Source organism: Phycodurus eques, chromosome 21 (genome assembly GCF_024500275.1).
Source record: "Phycodurus eques isolate BA_2022a chromosome 21, UOR_Pequ_1.1, whole genome shotgun sequence".
Taxonomy (NCBI): domain Eukaryota; kingdom Metazoa; phylum Chordata; class Actinopteri; order Syngnathiformes; family Syngnathidae; genus Phycodurus; species Phycodurus eques.
Window position 1 is genome coordinate 7,765,753 of NC_084545.1, and position 15,361 is coordinate 7,781,113.

A 15,361-nucleotide genomic window follows, 5' to 3' on the forward strand; every position below is an offset into this window, starting at 1 on the left:
GTGGTATGACCTCAAACGGGCAGTTCATGCTCAAAGAATCCCCCTCCTCCTTAATAATAATTTTTTTTAAAACATTTGCAAACTGCATTTAATGTTTACATGGCAATGTCTATGTGAAATATTAGAATTGAAAGATGATCTGAAATATTTAAGTGATATGCAAAAAAAAAAACAGGAAGGGTAAAATGCTGATATTTAGGGTGTTTTTGTTTTTAGGGGCAAGGAGGTATTTAAACAAATATATTGATAATTGCTTAATATAATGGTAAGATAATACACCATAATGCTGTAACAATGTAAATATCTAATATCCAATTAACGCTGCATTGTTGCAGTTTAGGAAATTCCATGGCAACTGAATTCCACCAATGGTCTGGAAAAATAAAACATACGTTTTTCTCATATTTTTATTTGATTTTAGACAACAGTGGTAAACACTGTCTTCACTTCATACAACATAGTCAACGTCAGCAAATGAACATAGATTGCTAGACAGTGGAATGGTAGTATTAGGGGGACTGCCTGAGCATTAAGTTAAAATAAATAATTCTAACTGTACTTCTCAACATTATCTACATATATGAATCATCAACACAAAAACACACACAAAATGCATGCCTCAGAATTTAGCCCCCTGCAAAAATGACCAGACACCACCATTTGCAACATTGACAAATCTGATCCTTTTCCAAAAGCTTATTTTGAATAAATATTTCTATAGTAATTGATTCAACAAATTCAAAAATTTCCATAACCATGTTTATTATAGGGATATTATTTATCCCCAATCAGTGTTTAATATCAATGTTTGTGGAAAAATAATGTTTGTTGTCAAACTGCTTGTTACATGCCGCACAGTAATAAATAACAGTACTGTGACGTCATCTGTGATGAGAAAAGACAATTTCGCCAGACAAAATAAAACAAATCTGTGAATTATAACAAAAACAGATGATGACAAGTGTTCTACGTTAATCATAGAAAAGCCATAAATATCAAAATGCAAAGGCTTCAAAATGAAGGCAGACTCTCGTCGTCAATGAACAACTCAACATTTAAAGAAAGTTTCAATCAAACACCTTGAATTAATAATACAATACAATAGAAATAACAGTACAAAAAAATTGTTAGCAATAAAGGGTGGAATTTGCAACATAAACATCTTTGTGAGTAGAGTTTTGTTATTCAGGTATTGGACGTCTACTGAGCTAGTTCAAGAAAACTTGAGTCACGTGTGCCAGACTATTTAAGGCTCAAAACAGTTGAGCTGTTGACCGAAACGCTCAGCTGGTGAATATGTTAAAACTGTTGATAGGATATGGAGCTACACTACTTCATTAGAATTAGTTTATACGAGGAGACAAGTTTTTCTGCCTTAAAATGTACACGTAACAGGAAACATCCAATGGAAAAACGGCCACATTTCTCCATTTTACATTGAACTGGAAGAAAATACAGTATGTTGTTGTTTATTTAGGTCGTCACTCCAGCTGCAAGACTTGTAATTTCTTGCACATACACGATGTCCGTGGAAGACTTAAACCTTAATGCTTCAGGGTAAGCGCTCTGTGTCACAGTCACCTTGAGTCAGTGCCAATTTGCGAGCGTCAATGGCACAAAACCTCTCCCAAGAGTCCCAGCAGCAGTCTGTGTTTGTGGACCACTATTGTCATAACAGATAGAAGGACAGAATACAAGCTTGGAGAAAATGTTGGAACACTTTTTATGAACCAAATGGAAACCTGATGCCAATTTGAATGGCTCGAAATAAAGAGGTGCATCGCAATGAATTCTAACATTGTGGGAAGCAATTTATTTCAGTAGTTCACAATTTTAGTAAAAGTCAAAGATAATTTATTACAGATTCATTAAATGCAGAGTGAAATTGTTTTTTTCCCCCCTTTTTACTATAACCTTAAAAGGTTAACCTAATTTGACCTCTTCTCAACCTTTGAATGGAACTTTCCATCTGTTCAATGTTTTAGTGCCAACTTGCACAACTTATTCTGAAACTCGGAGCTGAACGAAAAAATACTGTTCCAGTTTCTGGGCTCTATTTTCATAGACGGCGCAACTGCGGTCGAGCGCAACAACTGGCTTATCTTGAATTTTGTGTTTTGCGATATATTATTGTTATTATTATCTTCATTATTATCGTCGTCATTATATTTTTGGAAAAAACATCCCACATACCGGCCATCACAAATCTACACGAACGGTCATTGGAGGGGACCTGAAGGTCCGCGGACATACTTAAGTCGCCAGGGGTTTACACCAGCTCATTCTGTATTTAATAAGGGTACCCGCTAACGTTGTATGTTGCCACATTGGGGAAGAGCAGTGACAAAAGTGCGGATCAGTGCCTGCGATTCCACAAGATGCTCTTCTGCATAACGACATCTCCACGGGAGACTATTTAGACTGTATTTAAAGGGAATGAGAGGACCTGCTCTGATTGGCGGTGAATGACGTCGGCTGGAGACACACCTAAGGAAATGTAATCAATTCATGCAGAGACTGGAACAGTCACAGAAAGGCATAGAAGTGAACGTCGTAGGATATTTTTATGGCTCAACCAACTGGTTTCACTTTTTAAATTGAACTTGTGAAATAACTGAACTTTTCTTCGATATTCCGATTTATTGAAATACACCTATTTACAGCATACAAGTAAGGTACTGTATGTACAGTGGAAAATTTCAATTTGAAATTTCGGAACAATTTGGGGTTCAGTGAGGAAAATACATGTATCCGAAGTCTCTCAAAGTCAGCCAGTTTGCAGCAAATCTTGTGAGAAGTGTTTTGCTCTTCCTTGGCTTTTGGGTTTGTTTTTATTGTGTGACGCTACCACAGGAGGGTTAGGAAAGGTATGTCAAAGAGAAATATGACGGCCATGAAACTGGAAATGGCACTTATTGCGGTGTGGGAACGCGTGTGTCTCCCCGTAGGCTAGTCGACAAAAAATAAGAAAATAAGGGTGCTATGTAGAACTATGGGAAACCAGACTTTTGTGTTTGACATCCACTAGTTTCCACTATTTTGCTGCAATTCATTATTTAAAGGATTACTGTACTCCCCTTCCTTACCTTAGAGGACCAAAACCCTTGTAAAATGCTTTTTTAGAATATTACACTTCTTGACATTGCATAACAAAGAGGGAAAAAATGGCTTTTTTTAAATGCTTTGTATATTCGTGGCTTATCTTCCAGTGGTTCAGACCACAATGATTGATTTTTTTAAAATATATATAATTACCTAGTTCTTGGTCAATTGAAGTGCTTTCCTTCACTCTAACCCTAAATTATGTGAATAAATAATCTATTCTGCTGCCTTTGCCGTTATATTAATATATAATTTCAGATTTGATTGTAACCTTGCATTGGTTGCTCCCTAGTCTTAGCCTTTAAATAATTCTCTCATGCAGGCTTTACTACATTAAATACCAGATGTGATTGTTTCTTTGGCGTCCATTTTGTAAATCACTGTCTGTACTCTTCATTAGTGCATATCCGTCACTTCCTTTCTGTATATTTGTTGCCATGTCCAATAAACTACCTGAGCATGTAAACCGAATGCTGAATTCACGTCTCATTTATGAGACAGCCTTTATATAATCATGTAAAATACATTTTATATATATATATATTTATATATATATATATATATATATATATATATATATATATATCAGTTATGAATAGCATTTCACATTTTCAGTTATTTCAATTGAAATATGATTGTTGCTTCTTAAAACAGCACTCACAACATGATTTGTGCTGTTTTACAGTTTTAGAGTAAAATAATTCATGAATGAACAGAAAAAAGTGGAATTTTAAATAAAATGTTAACTGTTAAGTTGTCATCAATGAGTTTATACTTAAGCTATACTTGTTGCTATTAGCATCTGGGTACGTGCTGCGAGTTTTATGATTGATACCATTGTTCATCCACTAACACTAATGTAGCTCTGCTGTGTTGTCCGAACGTCCGCTTCCTGTCACAAAGACCCTCAAATGTGAGACTAATACACGGTACCATAACATTCATTTTACATACGTATATCCACGCCACCGACATCTTTGCTCAGTCTGCAGTCCGCCCGATCGCAGAATCTAGGATCCGTCTATCGCGTGACGGCTTCGGTCAGCAGTGTTCCAAAAGGACGTTTGCCCTCATCGACTGCTTTACGTGTCTCACTCCAGACCAAAGGTGCTGGTTTCCTCCACAGCAGTCAGTAGTTTCTCATACAACATGGTGTACGAGGGATATGGAGGCAGGTCAAGACGATTAAAACAGGTATGGGCCCTGAGAAAGGGCCAGAGGGAAGCTTTAGTCACTATTGCAAAGACTATAGGAAATATACCAAAAAAAAAAACCCCAAAAAACATTGATTACAAATTTCTGACAGTTTAAAAGTACTTCTTATAATTAACTATTATAATTGGTTAAAATCAGATGTCAAATATACACAGAGCCTGCCTTAGCATGGAATTGTACGGAAACGTGGCAAGACCGGTGAAGAGGCCTTTCTTGGGAGACGTACCGACCGTTTTACACTCAAGGCAGGATCTCATGGGATTAAGACTGAACAATGATGTTTGATTTTATTTGAACATTAAAACATTATTTTGCGAACAGAATTTTCAGACTTTAAGGCTAATAATACAAACTCCCGTAAGTGCATTAGTATTCATCGTCATTCTCAAGGCAAGAAATAATTTTGAAGTGAGCTCAGAGCGTTATTTCGACAATAGTGCTTTGCTGCTATCGTGTGGCATCTTGTTGCCAAGGAAGTATGTTGAAATGAGTTGAGGGGCTTCATTTAGATGAAAGCCATGATTTTTTGCCTTTGTGTGGCATCTACCGTATAGCAATTATAAACCGTTTAAGGATGGGCGCCAATGACTCACTGCTTAAAATGGGTGTTGGCCCAAGGTCCAAAATCCATTAAAAGCCATACTTGGCCATAACATACAGTTAAACCTAAAATTATTCATATTCTGGCCCTATTTTTGTTTTTTATTGAGTTGAAGTGAATTTTTACTTATTGAACAGGTCTCTCTGGATGAGGAGTTCCACAAAAAAAGTAACACATAGCTACAGATGTATGACATATATTAATATTTCTTCTTTTTATTCACATTTAGTAAAGTACTCATATCGAAATCGTTTTTACCATTCCAAAGGATTTTGGTCACTTTTCTGATCATCTAGGGTCAAAGGTGCCTGTGAGTAATTTAGTGGAGACTTTTGCCAGACTGTACTTTTACATTCTAAACAACTAAAAATGATGATTATTATTACTATTAAAATTGGCCTAGGTATTAATGATTTTGGACTCATCTATATATTTAATAATGTAATTAATTAGTAATGACAGAAGTACACAAAAAACGAAAGTCTTTCACCAAGGAATTGTGTGTCTGCTGAATCTGTCAAACAACTTATAGACTTTGTCTGAAAAAAGTCAAACCAATCAAAATGGACCCTTAGTTTGGAAAAGGCTGTGTCTTTCATTTACAAACTACACAAACATGGTTTGGAGGCACCGTAACTTGATTGGGGTGAATTACCTGGGCAGAGAGGTAACTTTGCCCCACTTCTCAATGCAGAAGCGCCGCAGGCCGTTGGATCCGCGCAGGGCAGCGAAGCCTTCGTACGGCACGCTGGACGTCCCGGTTACAAACTGGAGCAGGCGGAGGCGCTGCTCATTGTTGAAACGCTCCACGGCAGCCCAGAACCACCTCATCACGATGTGGCCATCGTGGTAACCTAATGGGTGGCACATTATGGAAAATGTATCGTTATTGTAAAGAAATTGTTGGGTTAACAGGAAATCACTGTATCTGAAAATACGCACACACACCTCCTCTATACTCTGTATTGCTCCTCCAGTCACCGAGGTCAATCTCCACAGTACCGGCAATAACCAGCTCCAGTTCGCGTGCATCGAACACTGACACCAACCTGGAGTCGACCACCTTCGACAGAAAACAATAAGAAAGAAGTTCTCCCTCTGTTATTTTCAATGTGTTGCATATCATATTATCACAAAGCTAAAACAGTGTTTACCTCATAGAAGCCTCTGACCAGTGCCTCTGTCTGTTGCACCACTCCTCTTTCCACCCGCCATTTTGTCATTCGCTCGATGTAATCCTTTTTGTTCTTCTCAGTTACTTGCAGGTTGGAACCTCCAGATTTCAACTCCCGTTCGGTCACCTAGCGACGGTATTGGAAGTAACATGCTATGATATATGATCTAACATTTAGGTCAGTTTGTTTGTGCATGTTTTTTGGACTCGTATGCTTGCTAATTCTATTGATGAGCCGGTGTGTTTGTGTTGAATAATTGAACTACTGAATACAGTCGCCTATGTAACATGGGTTAATGATTGTGTATGTTCTAGAATTGCAGGGTGTTGATGCTTTATGGTCCGCTCGGTCTTAAGTCCTTTGCTGGCATTTTGTGGCATCTACATGCAATTATAAACCCCTTTTCGGGAGAGTGTCACAATTTAAATTAAATTGGAATTGATTACACTCATCCATCCATTTTCTGAGCCGCTTATCCTCCCAAGGGTCGCGGGCGTGCTGGAGCCTATCCCAGCTATCAACGGGCAGGAGGCGGGGTACACCCTGAACTGGTTCCCAGCGAATCGCAGGGCACATATCAACAACCATTTGCACTCACATTCACACCTACGGGCAATTTAATTAACCTACCAGGCATGTTTTTGGGATGTGGGAGGAAACCGGAGTACCCGGAGAAAACCCACACAGGCACGGGGGAGAACATGAAAACTCCACAGAGGCGGGGCCGGGGATTGAATCCCTGTCCTCAGAACTGTGAGGTAGACGCTCTAACCAGTCGGCCACCGTGCCTGATTACACTCATTGCTATAATAAATAAATCTGGCAATGTTTGTTTCTGCAAGTTATCGCTGCACTAATGAAACCAATTTGTTTCCTAAGAATTTAAAAAATTGATAAAATAACGGGTCTTTTAAAAAAAAAAGTTTTTTGTTTTGTTTCTATGCCAGTCCGTGGCACAAAAAAAGTGGAGTACCGTGTTCTATACCTTTTAGTGTGCAGGGCCAACACCACTACACTAACACACACAAACTGTAGACAGACCTGGCCAAAGACCTCCTCATTGACAGTGAATGTGAGGTCCAGGATGTCTGTGATGTCATTGTCTTTCATCCACTGCAGAGACTGATGGAACTCCTCATCCAGATATTCCAAATCAGAAAGGTCTGTTGGGCTGTGAGAAGTATACAGACATGATCTGCAATGCCCTCTATTTCATTCCAGTATGGATACAAATTTAACCAAGAACAGTATGTAAAGGTTAAGAAAATCTGCAGTACTGATGATTTAACCAGTTGGAAAGTATATGCTCACAGCCTGAGTAGCGCCTTGTAGAAGGGTCTGGTGAAAAAAGCGTCAAGGAGGTATTGATGAATCAGAGCCAGGCCAAGTATGCGCCCACTGAAACGGAACCTGGACTCACACAAAGGACATTTGTAAGACAGTCAGTATGCTGATACTGTCATGTGAACTACTGTAAAAAAATATAGATAATAATAAAAATATGAAAATTAAAAAGAATGTTCATATCACTTTGCCTTTCATTAACCGAATAACTCTTTACAATTGCAAAGGGGGCAACAAACCAAGAAACGAGGTAATGGTACTGTCGCATAAAGTTACTGCGACAGAAGGGCTTTGGGAAATATATGGTGCTTGAGGTGTATCTTGACTAAATCTCAAATGATTTTATTTGAGATAAAATAACTTCTTATTTGAGATAAGATAACAACAAAGCACTTTTTCCCCCTATGAGACAAAACTACAGCCTGATGAAAATGAAGCTGCTCCCCTCACTTCAATTTAGTTCCATGGCCCAAAGTTTAACTGAGGTCTTATCACGTTTAATGACATCAGCCAAGGATGAACAATATTGTAGAAATATCTACTGAAGGAAATAGTATAAAGAGTCAACAAATACAGTGAATGTACAACTTTTCTCTGCATTACACTGAGATCATACAAAACAATTCTAACCTGCCCTACTAGTATTAATTCTTTTAACCTGCCCTACCATTGGTCGGGAGAAATACTAATTACCTACAACCATTAGAATTACAGTCCAGAAAAAAATACTTCCAGGTGTGTGTGTGTGTATTGTGTGCATAAACAACTTGCCATTCTAGATGATTCTCAACGAACGCCGACATGGGGCTGATTTGAACAGTGTAGGTGTCATTGGCCGAGTATTCAAAAAGACCGTAGTATGGATTAAACAACTCCTGAGACAAAAGGAAAAAAAACTCTCTGGAGGGTCCGCTGTAATCTAACCTGAAAAGAGAAAACAGAGCTAGGAAACCTTTAGTGCTCCACTGCGGAATTTGAAATGCTGTCCCAAAAATGATTGTGTAATCTCACCATATACAAAAGTACAGCTGATGGTGGTCTATGCTTCAAAAATCAGTGTACCACACTTTCACAATCACTTTTTAAGAGTATGTGTCTGTGCATGTCTTACCCCTCTTCCCCCAGGAAGGTGACGTAGAGTTTGTTTCTCTGTAGCTCTTTGCGGGAATATGCCATCACCTGGTTGAAGGTGCCCTCCAGTAGGTGTTCTCGCCTTATCAGCAGTCTGCAATCACGGGAATGTCAAGACAATCACCATACATGCGAAACAAAAGTTATGGCGAAGAACTGAGCCTAATGCAACACACAAGGAATCATGGTAAAAAGTATCCCCCCCCCCCTTCCGTCATAAAAGTGGGTTTCATAATATAACATTTGCAATCAGCCTTACTTAATCTTGCCTGGTCCCTGCCCATAGCCCTTCGCTTCTAATTTTCTGTAGAAGTTTCTGAGCTTGGCCTCAAAGTCTCTACGGTAAGGGGCCGGTGCTCTGGCTCTCTGCAAGCCTACACAAAGACAGGAAATGCAAAGAAATGACATCATCAACTGGGGTGATTTTCAGTGGGTTGGATTGAGACAAAAGCTAGTAAAACAATACAGTACAGTTATACCTAAAGCTCCAAAGAGTTGAATATTCAGTAGCACTATTATTAATACGACAGCTATTATTATGAATACAGACTTCCCCCCTGTGACCTACTTTCCTTTTCTATAACCTCCCATTACTATCATGTACACCCCACCCAGCACAGGAGCAATCACAGCCCCCCCCCCCCCCCCCCCAGGGTCTACTAGAGCTCATTTAGATTACATTAGTGCTAACTAACTTTGCACAGCAAGTTCTCTCAAACAGCAGCAATAATCACTGCTCTGGGCTCTGCAGGTGTCAATGTGTCACAAAATCCACACACACAGTAATTTTCGATAACGGGTTTGAACGTGTGTACTATCACTTGCAGGCGTGTAACTAGTGAAGATGTCCGCCACAGCCAGATAAGTCCCACAAGCAGGTGGAGGGTATGTGCAAAAAAGGCCGGCAAATAGGAAATATTCCATCCGTCCATTTCCTACATGGCTCATTAGGGTCGCAGTTGAGCAGGAACAGGTGTTATATCCATGAAATTCCCTACCAGGAGAGTTCTGCGGCGAGTTTCCGGGGGAACAGCGTGGGGAGAAACTAAAGCCAGGATGGATGGGGTGAGGCGCAATATACGACATAATCTCCTCTTCAAATAAACTGCAAAACATAAAATAACATAAGTGATAGTAAATGCGTGTAGCATCTTTCATTCTATATTTTCATGGTATCAAGGTAAATGCAATCAGATGTCGGTTAATAGTACAGTGGGACTGGATACCTTAACAGGATGACCAGGTCTGCATCACATGACAGCTTCTCAACACCCTGGGTACCTTCAGACCGGACGTAATGGATCTTCTCCCTACAATGCAAAAAGGACACTAGCCTCAATTTGGAAATGAAAGACAAATGCAGTGTAAAACTTTGGACATAAAAGACTTACTACAGATATCACAAAGACAGCATGGTGACGACATTCCAACATTCCATTCCAAGTCCTGTCACGAATAGTGAAAATCTGCGACTAACTGACACCCCTTAAAAAGATTTGGAATAGCCTAAAGATGCCACAAGATTGCGGTAAAAAAAACACTTTATTCTAAATGAAGCTCTTTAACTCACATCAACATAATTCCTTGGCACTAAAATGCTGCCAAAGCACTATTTTTATCTACATGAAGCTCCTCAACACATTTCAACATAATTTGGATTCCTTCCAAAATCCCCCAAAATTGTGGCAAAGCAATACTTTGTTTTATTGCCTTGGCATGCACAAAAAAGAAGAAGAAAAAAAAGAGTGAATTTGTGAATGCTGAAGCGCACATCACATATGTGAGGGTTAACTGTACTTTATAAACCTACCTGAGTGCATAGTTTCTGTTCAGGTTGGGTTGCCGCTCCTGCAACATGTCAAAAATGTTTGGTTGCCGGAGGAAAGCCACAATCTTGTCATTGTACGCTAGAGAGAAGAAAAAGGATAGAGAAGACGACTTTTGTTAAAAACTTGCTTTAGGAAAAAAAAATAAAACAAATAGTGGAGTTGATGTTATGACAGTGTGTAGTACATGCAGCATTGGACTGTTGTGGGTCAGCATGATGCTGGCTTCGTATGGCAGCAACCAAGCTGTTTGGAGGTCTGGCCATGAGAGAAGCCCCGCGACTCCTAGACACATCAGAAGCCTCCGAAAAACAAACAGAAGAATACACCTGTTTATTATGGGATTGAACACATGCATTTTTGCTGCGATCACACAGCCTTTCTGGTGGTACTTAAGGTTCTAGTTGACCTGAATACTGTCGTTGGATCAACAAAATTAATTGTGCATATCATAAATGACCTGTAAAGACACATATATGTAACCGGACACACAGTTATTTGCTCAAATTCTACGTTATAATGTAGGTACTATTTCGACAACTACAAGTGTGAGCGAGAAAAAATTCCGTAGTGGGTGAGTGTTTCAGTAGTTTATGTGAGTGAAATGCTTTTAGGAGTGTGCGTGTGTGAGTGTGTGTGTGTGTGTGTGTGTGTGTGTGTGTGTACCTCTCCTGCGCTGTAGCTGCGTAGTCGTTGCAAGTGTTGTCTGTGGGCGAGGTGGCCTGGTAGTCGGCCATTCTGAAGAGGGATTCGAGGGTCAATGAAGGTTGTGGCTCGACTGTTGTGATCCACAAAGAAAGACTGGAAGACAGATGGGAATCAACTCAAACAATGTCATACCCAAAAGCAGGGTGTTTGCACATTTAAGCTTTTACTTTTTAAAGGCCTCTTTGATAAATTTTAGGAGCTCCCTTTTAAAAGACTATTTGGAGTTTCACTTGCCAGAGAGCAATTACAAGATATATCTCTTAGGTTTCAGGTGCCCTACCTTGCCCTGCGGGTCAGTCTTGATCTCCCACCCCCGTGGCAACTCCAGTTGAGTGTCTACAAACTTGTTGAGGAAGACCACGAGGTCCCGGTTATGTTGGTAGCGCTCAAAGTTTTTGGCATCGCGCCGCACCTTCAGGATCATGTGTTTGACGCAGCTGCTGCTGGTGAATATCCGGTAGGCTGACTGGGAAGGACCAAGACAATTAAGTGTCACAAAACACCCATACATACCTGTAGTTTGACTAATAGAAAGTACCTATGTCTCCTTTTGGCTTAGGGAAAATCTACATATACTAAATCCAGGAAGGTACTTTGAGTTCATTCTGTTTTTTGAGGTCCAGCCTCAGTCATAGGGAGTGTAAAACTCACATAGTTACTATGCAACATAGTGAAGAATTCCGGATGTGTAATGAACTTGACAGCGGGTGATTGAAGAAGCTGGCTGATCTTCTGGTGATTGACAGGTGATGCTGGACCTTGTGGACACGAAGAGAAACAGGTTTTAGTAAATGCAAATTTATAGCGTTGGCACACCAGTTAGCAGAAGCATCACCAAATATAATAACAAATGCGTGTTAAAATGCGAGAGATGATACTGGTGGACGAGGATCTGACCTGTCGCTGTTGGAGGAGCGTCCGAGTCCATCTCGACACTGGGAGTTCTCTCTAACCGCTGACTACCACCTTCCTCTTCGGTGGCCATGGTTCTCCGGATGCTCTGGTACCTGCCAAAATAAGAATGATGGATGAAATGGTTAACATTAAGTTTTCAAATCCACAACAGGCCATTTGCGACCGATTCAAGGCGCTGAGAATGAAATGACCGGGATGAATAAGAATATTCACAGGCCTGATCTAAATTGCTGTGAAGCTCCCATGTTAAGGTAAATTGACTCCGCATTGCCACTTGAATTCGCTTTTGTAGAATTAGTCTGACCTCCTGTTGAGCTGTTCCATCTGTTGACTGGATCCTGATCGGGGAATCCCATGGTTACACTTGCCACCATGACTCGGTCTCTGCCAGGTCGTGGTGCGGTTGACATGGTCGACGTAGAACACTCTTCCATGGCTGTCTATACGAGCTTCCCAGTCTGAGCCACGGGAGACAAAATTATTAGCTTGAGATGCCATTTTACTATACTTTGCCCATCAATATATGGAACTAAATTTATACAAATCATCTTTTTCTGGACCAAGCAACCTCTGCGTCCCATAACTGCGTAAGACATCGAAAGTTGAATCAACTGTACATCCTAACCAGTGACTATGGTAGAACGGGGAGGACGGGGTAATGGAAGCACACACAAAAGGAATGATCTATGTTAGAACACAAAAACACATGCACGCACGCACGCTCACACACACACACACACACACACACACACACACACACAAGGTGTGAACCAAGCTGTTGGCATGTGACTCCATAGTAAGATGGGTTTGGGCTTACTTGGAGGTAAGACTTGGTCAGTGGCAGCAGGAAAATGGTTTAAGTCAAGGCTGGGAAGAAGGACTGGAGGATGGCCAACGGGAGGTGAGAAGCCTGAGCCTACAGGAGACAGTTCGGAACACGTTACACCATGGGGTGGAGGGGAGCGGGGGGAGGGGGCTCTCTTAATTAAAATGCACTTTGTGTGTGAAGCGTCGATCTAACGAAGGGGTGTTCGTTTGAATGAAGTCTAAGGATGTGTACAACATGCAAAGAATGGAATGTGAATAGAGGATATGAAGAAGAAGCATTCCCCCGCAAAATGAAAGCGACACCTATTTTTCAACCAAACGGCGGGACAGCCCGCGGTTCTTCTTTCAACTTTACACCACCCAGTGCACAAAGCAAGGATCAGTCAAGCAAAAGTCGGATTTTGGTGCGAAGGGACTTAATAATCATGACAATACAGGGAAACAATGCACAAAAATATGTTAAGGGAAGTCATCCAGGGACACAATATAGACAGTGTTTTTTAATTACTCGTAGGGGAATTATTTAATCCAGTAGTTCTCAAACTTTTTACACGAAGTACCACCTAAAATAATATTCTCCAAGAATATATATTCTCCAATATCTCCAAGTACCACCTACTTCCGATTAGCGAAGTATGCCTAAAAACCAGATGGAGGTTTTATTCCTAAAAAGCCTATCTCCTATTATTGTAATCCACTGTAGCATAATGCACATGCACACTGCGCATAAATATCGGAAAATTAAAAAAAAAACGGACTTAAATAATAATTCAACTCAAATGTATTAAGACATAAAAGCTATACAAAAATTTCTCCTGAATAAATGTTTACAACAGTGCTTAAAGATTATAGAGAAATATATTGAATTTATAGTTAAATACAACTGAACTGCACTTAGGTAATTATTCTTTCACGTATCACTACCAGAAACCTGCGTAACACTAGTGACCCCTACACATTTGAGAATCACTGCTTTTAATCAGTGCCAAATTAGAAGTGGTAAAGTAGGAAGAGTAACATTTCAAAGGATTTAGTTTTCGTCAAATGTGTTGATTTATAGGAGAAGAAATGTTAAAATTATCAAAATAATTTTCTCGGGCCTCCGAAGAGAATGATTTTACAAATTTGAATCTGTTTTGCAGATGAGTTTGCCGCGGTATGGACAGGACTGGTGTATCCTGATCAGGATCAGTGTGAATAAGAGATAGTAAATAAAATACTGTGATATCATAGCAGCGTGTGACTTGCCAGTGAATTAAAAATTTTTTTTTACTGAAATTATCCATAAACAAGCAATTAAATGCGTAAAAAAACCCACGGTTTTCTTCCCTTTCTACTCATCCATTCTATTGCAAAATGGAAATTGCTTTCCACCACTTTACCAATCAATGAACGGTCTGCCGAGCTCACCGCCTACACAAGTGAACTGTACTATACCGCTGAGACAGGTACAGCACCAAAGGCTGCTGAAAAGTGAAAAGCTATGGGTTGGATAATTTGGGACCTTTCCAATGGAACGCATACTGCTGGGTGGAAAATGGCGACCCTAATGAGGAAAAGCAGAAAATGCAATGGTACAGCTTTTGTTTCAAGACTGAAGATGCCAAAGCAAAGGCTCAACCAAAAATGGGCTTTAATTAAAGCCATCAGACAATACTGTCCATGCGTAACAATGATTAAAAAGAAAAAGCACAACCTCATATCATAAAAATTCAAACACATCGTTTTGGCACGTGTTGAGGTATTTTAATGGGAACAGCGGGGAAAAGAAGCAACCTGCAGGGGAGCCTGGCAGAATTGATGCATTGTAGAGTGCTGTATGTATGTGACCTACATTCCCACAGCAGTTATCCCGACTGGCAACATTCACAAAAGAAGGCCATACAGGTTCTTTGAGAAGGAATTTTTTTTTAATTGTGTATTTCAGGCATAATGCATATGATATCTTACACCTTGCTGTCTTTAGGATAGGCCTGTGGATTCATAATGACGGCCGTTAATTGCTATTTACGTTTTAGGTAAGGTATGGGCCAAGAATTTACCTCTCACTCGCACGCACACACACACACACACACACAAACACACACATGCACGGAAAAAAAACCTCTCATGCACAACAAAAGACCTCCCATACTCACAAAAAAAACCTTACACACTCAACAAAACATTTCTCACTCAACTAAAAACCTCTCACAGACCAAAAAACTCACACTCAACAAAGGTACATCATTAACCGGTGTATCCACCTTTTGTTACATTTCTGTTTGGTTGTGCGAAGGGAGGTCCCCCCCCCCCGAATGTAAAATGTGTCTCTTGGCTCCACAATGGTTGGAAAACACTGCACTGAAGTAGGCACTCTGAGGTCGTCATGGCAACAACATAACGAGAGCAAGTTTCACAAGAAGATGACACAGTGGGACATGCAACACAAGTTACAAGATGTAACACACTCGCGCACGCTAACAAGGTGTCAAGGGTCCGCAGGTATCTGTCACTTCGGATTAACCTCCATCAAT

General features: G+C 40.2%; 1 protein-coding gene across 5 annotated transcripts in view; it reads right to left on the reverse strand.

Moving 5' to 3' along the window:
- Positions 1-424: 424 nt before the first annotated feature.
- Positions 425-15,361, reverse strand: part of LOC133396410 (E3 ubiquitin-protein ligase HECW1) — a 39,217-nt gene continuing 24,280 nt past the window's right edge. For 4 of the 5 annotated variants that reach the window (XM_061666254.1, XM_061666252.1, XM_061666255.1 and 1 more), the window contains 19 exons: positions 12,835-12,933; positions 12,322-12,475; positions 12,000-12,109; positions 11,754-11,860; positions 11,383-11,568; positions 11,061-11,195; positions 10,582-10,696; positions 10,379-10,475; positions 9,795-9,878; positions 9,567-9,673; positions 8,828-8,942; positions 8,549-8,662; positions 8,209-8,361; positions 7,405-7,503; positions 7,135-7,264; positions 6,073-6,219; positions 5,867-5,981; positions 5,574-5,772; positions 425-4,305 (listed from right to left, as the gene is read on the reverse strand). In XM_061666254.1, the coding sequence (XP_061522238.1) occupies positions 4,194-4,305; positions 5,574-5,772; positions 5,867-5,981; positions 6,073-6,219; positions 7,135-7,264; positions 7,405-7,503; positions 8,209-8,361; positions 8,549-8,662; positions 8,828-8,942; positions 9,567-9,673; positions 9,795-9,878; positions 10,379-10,475; positions 10,582-10,696; positions 11,061-11,195; positions 11,383-11,568; positions 11,754-11,860; positions 12,000-12,109; positions 12,322-12,475; positions 12,835-12,933 (2,378 nt within the window). In that variant the 3' untranslated portion in view covers positions 425-4,193. The remainder of the gene's footprint in view (positions 4,306-5,573; positions 5,773-5,866; positions 5,982-6,072; positions 6,220-7,134; positions 7,265-7,404; positions 7,504-8,208; positions 8,362-8,548; positions 8,663-8,827; positions 8,943-9,566; positions 9,674-9,794; positions 9,879-10,378; positions 10,476-10,581; positions 10,697-11,060; positions 11,196-11,382; positions 11,569-11,753; positions 11,861-11,999; positions 12,110-12,321; positions 12,476-12,834; positions 12,934-15,361) is intronic. The other variant, XM_061666257.1, reaches the window with a different exon arrangement.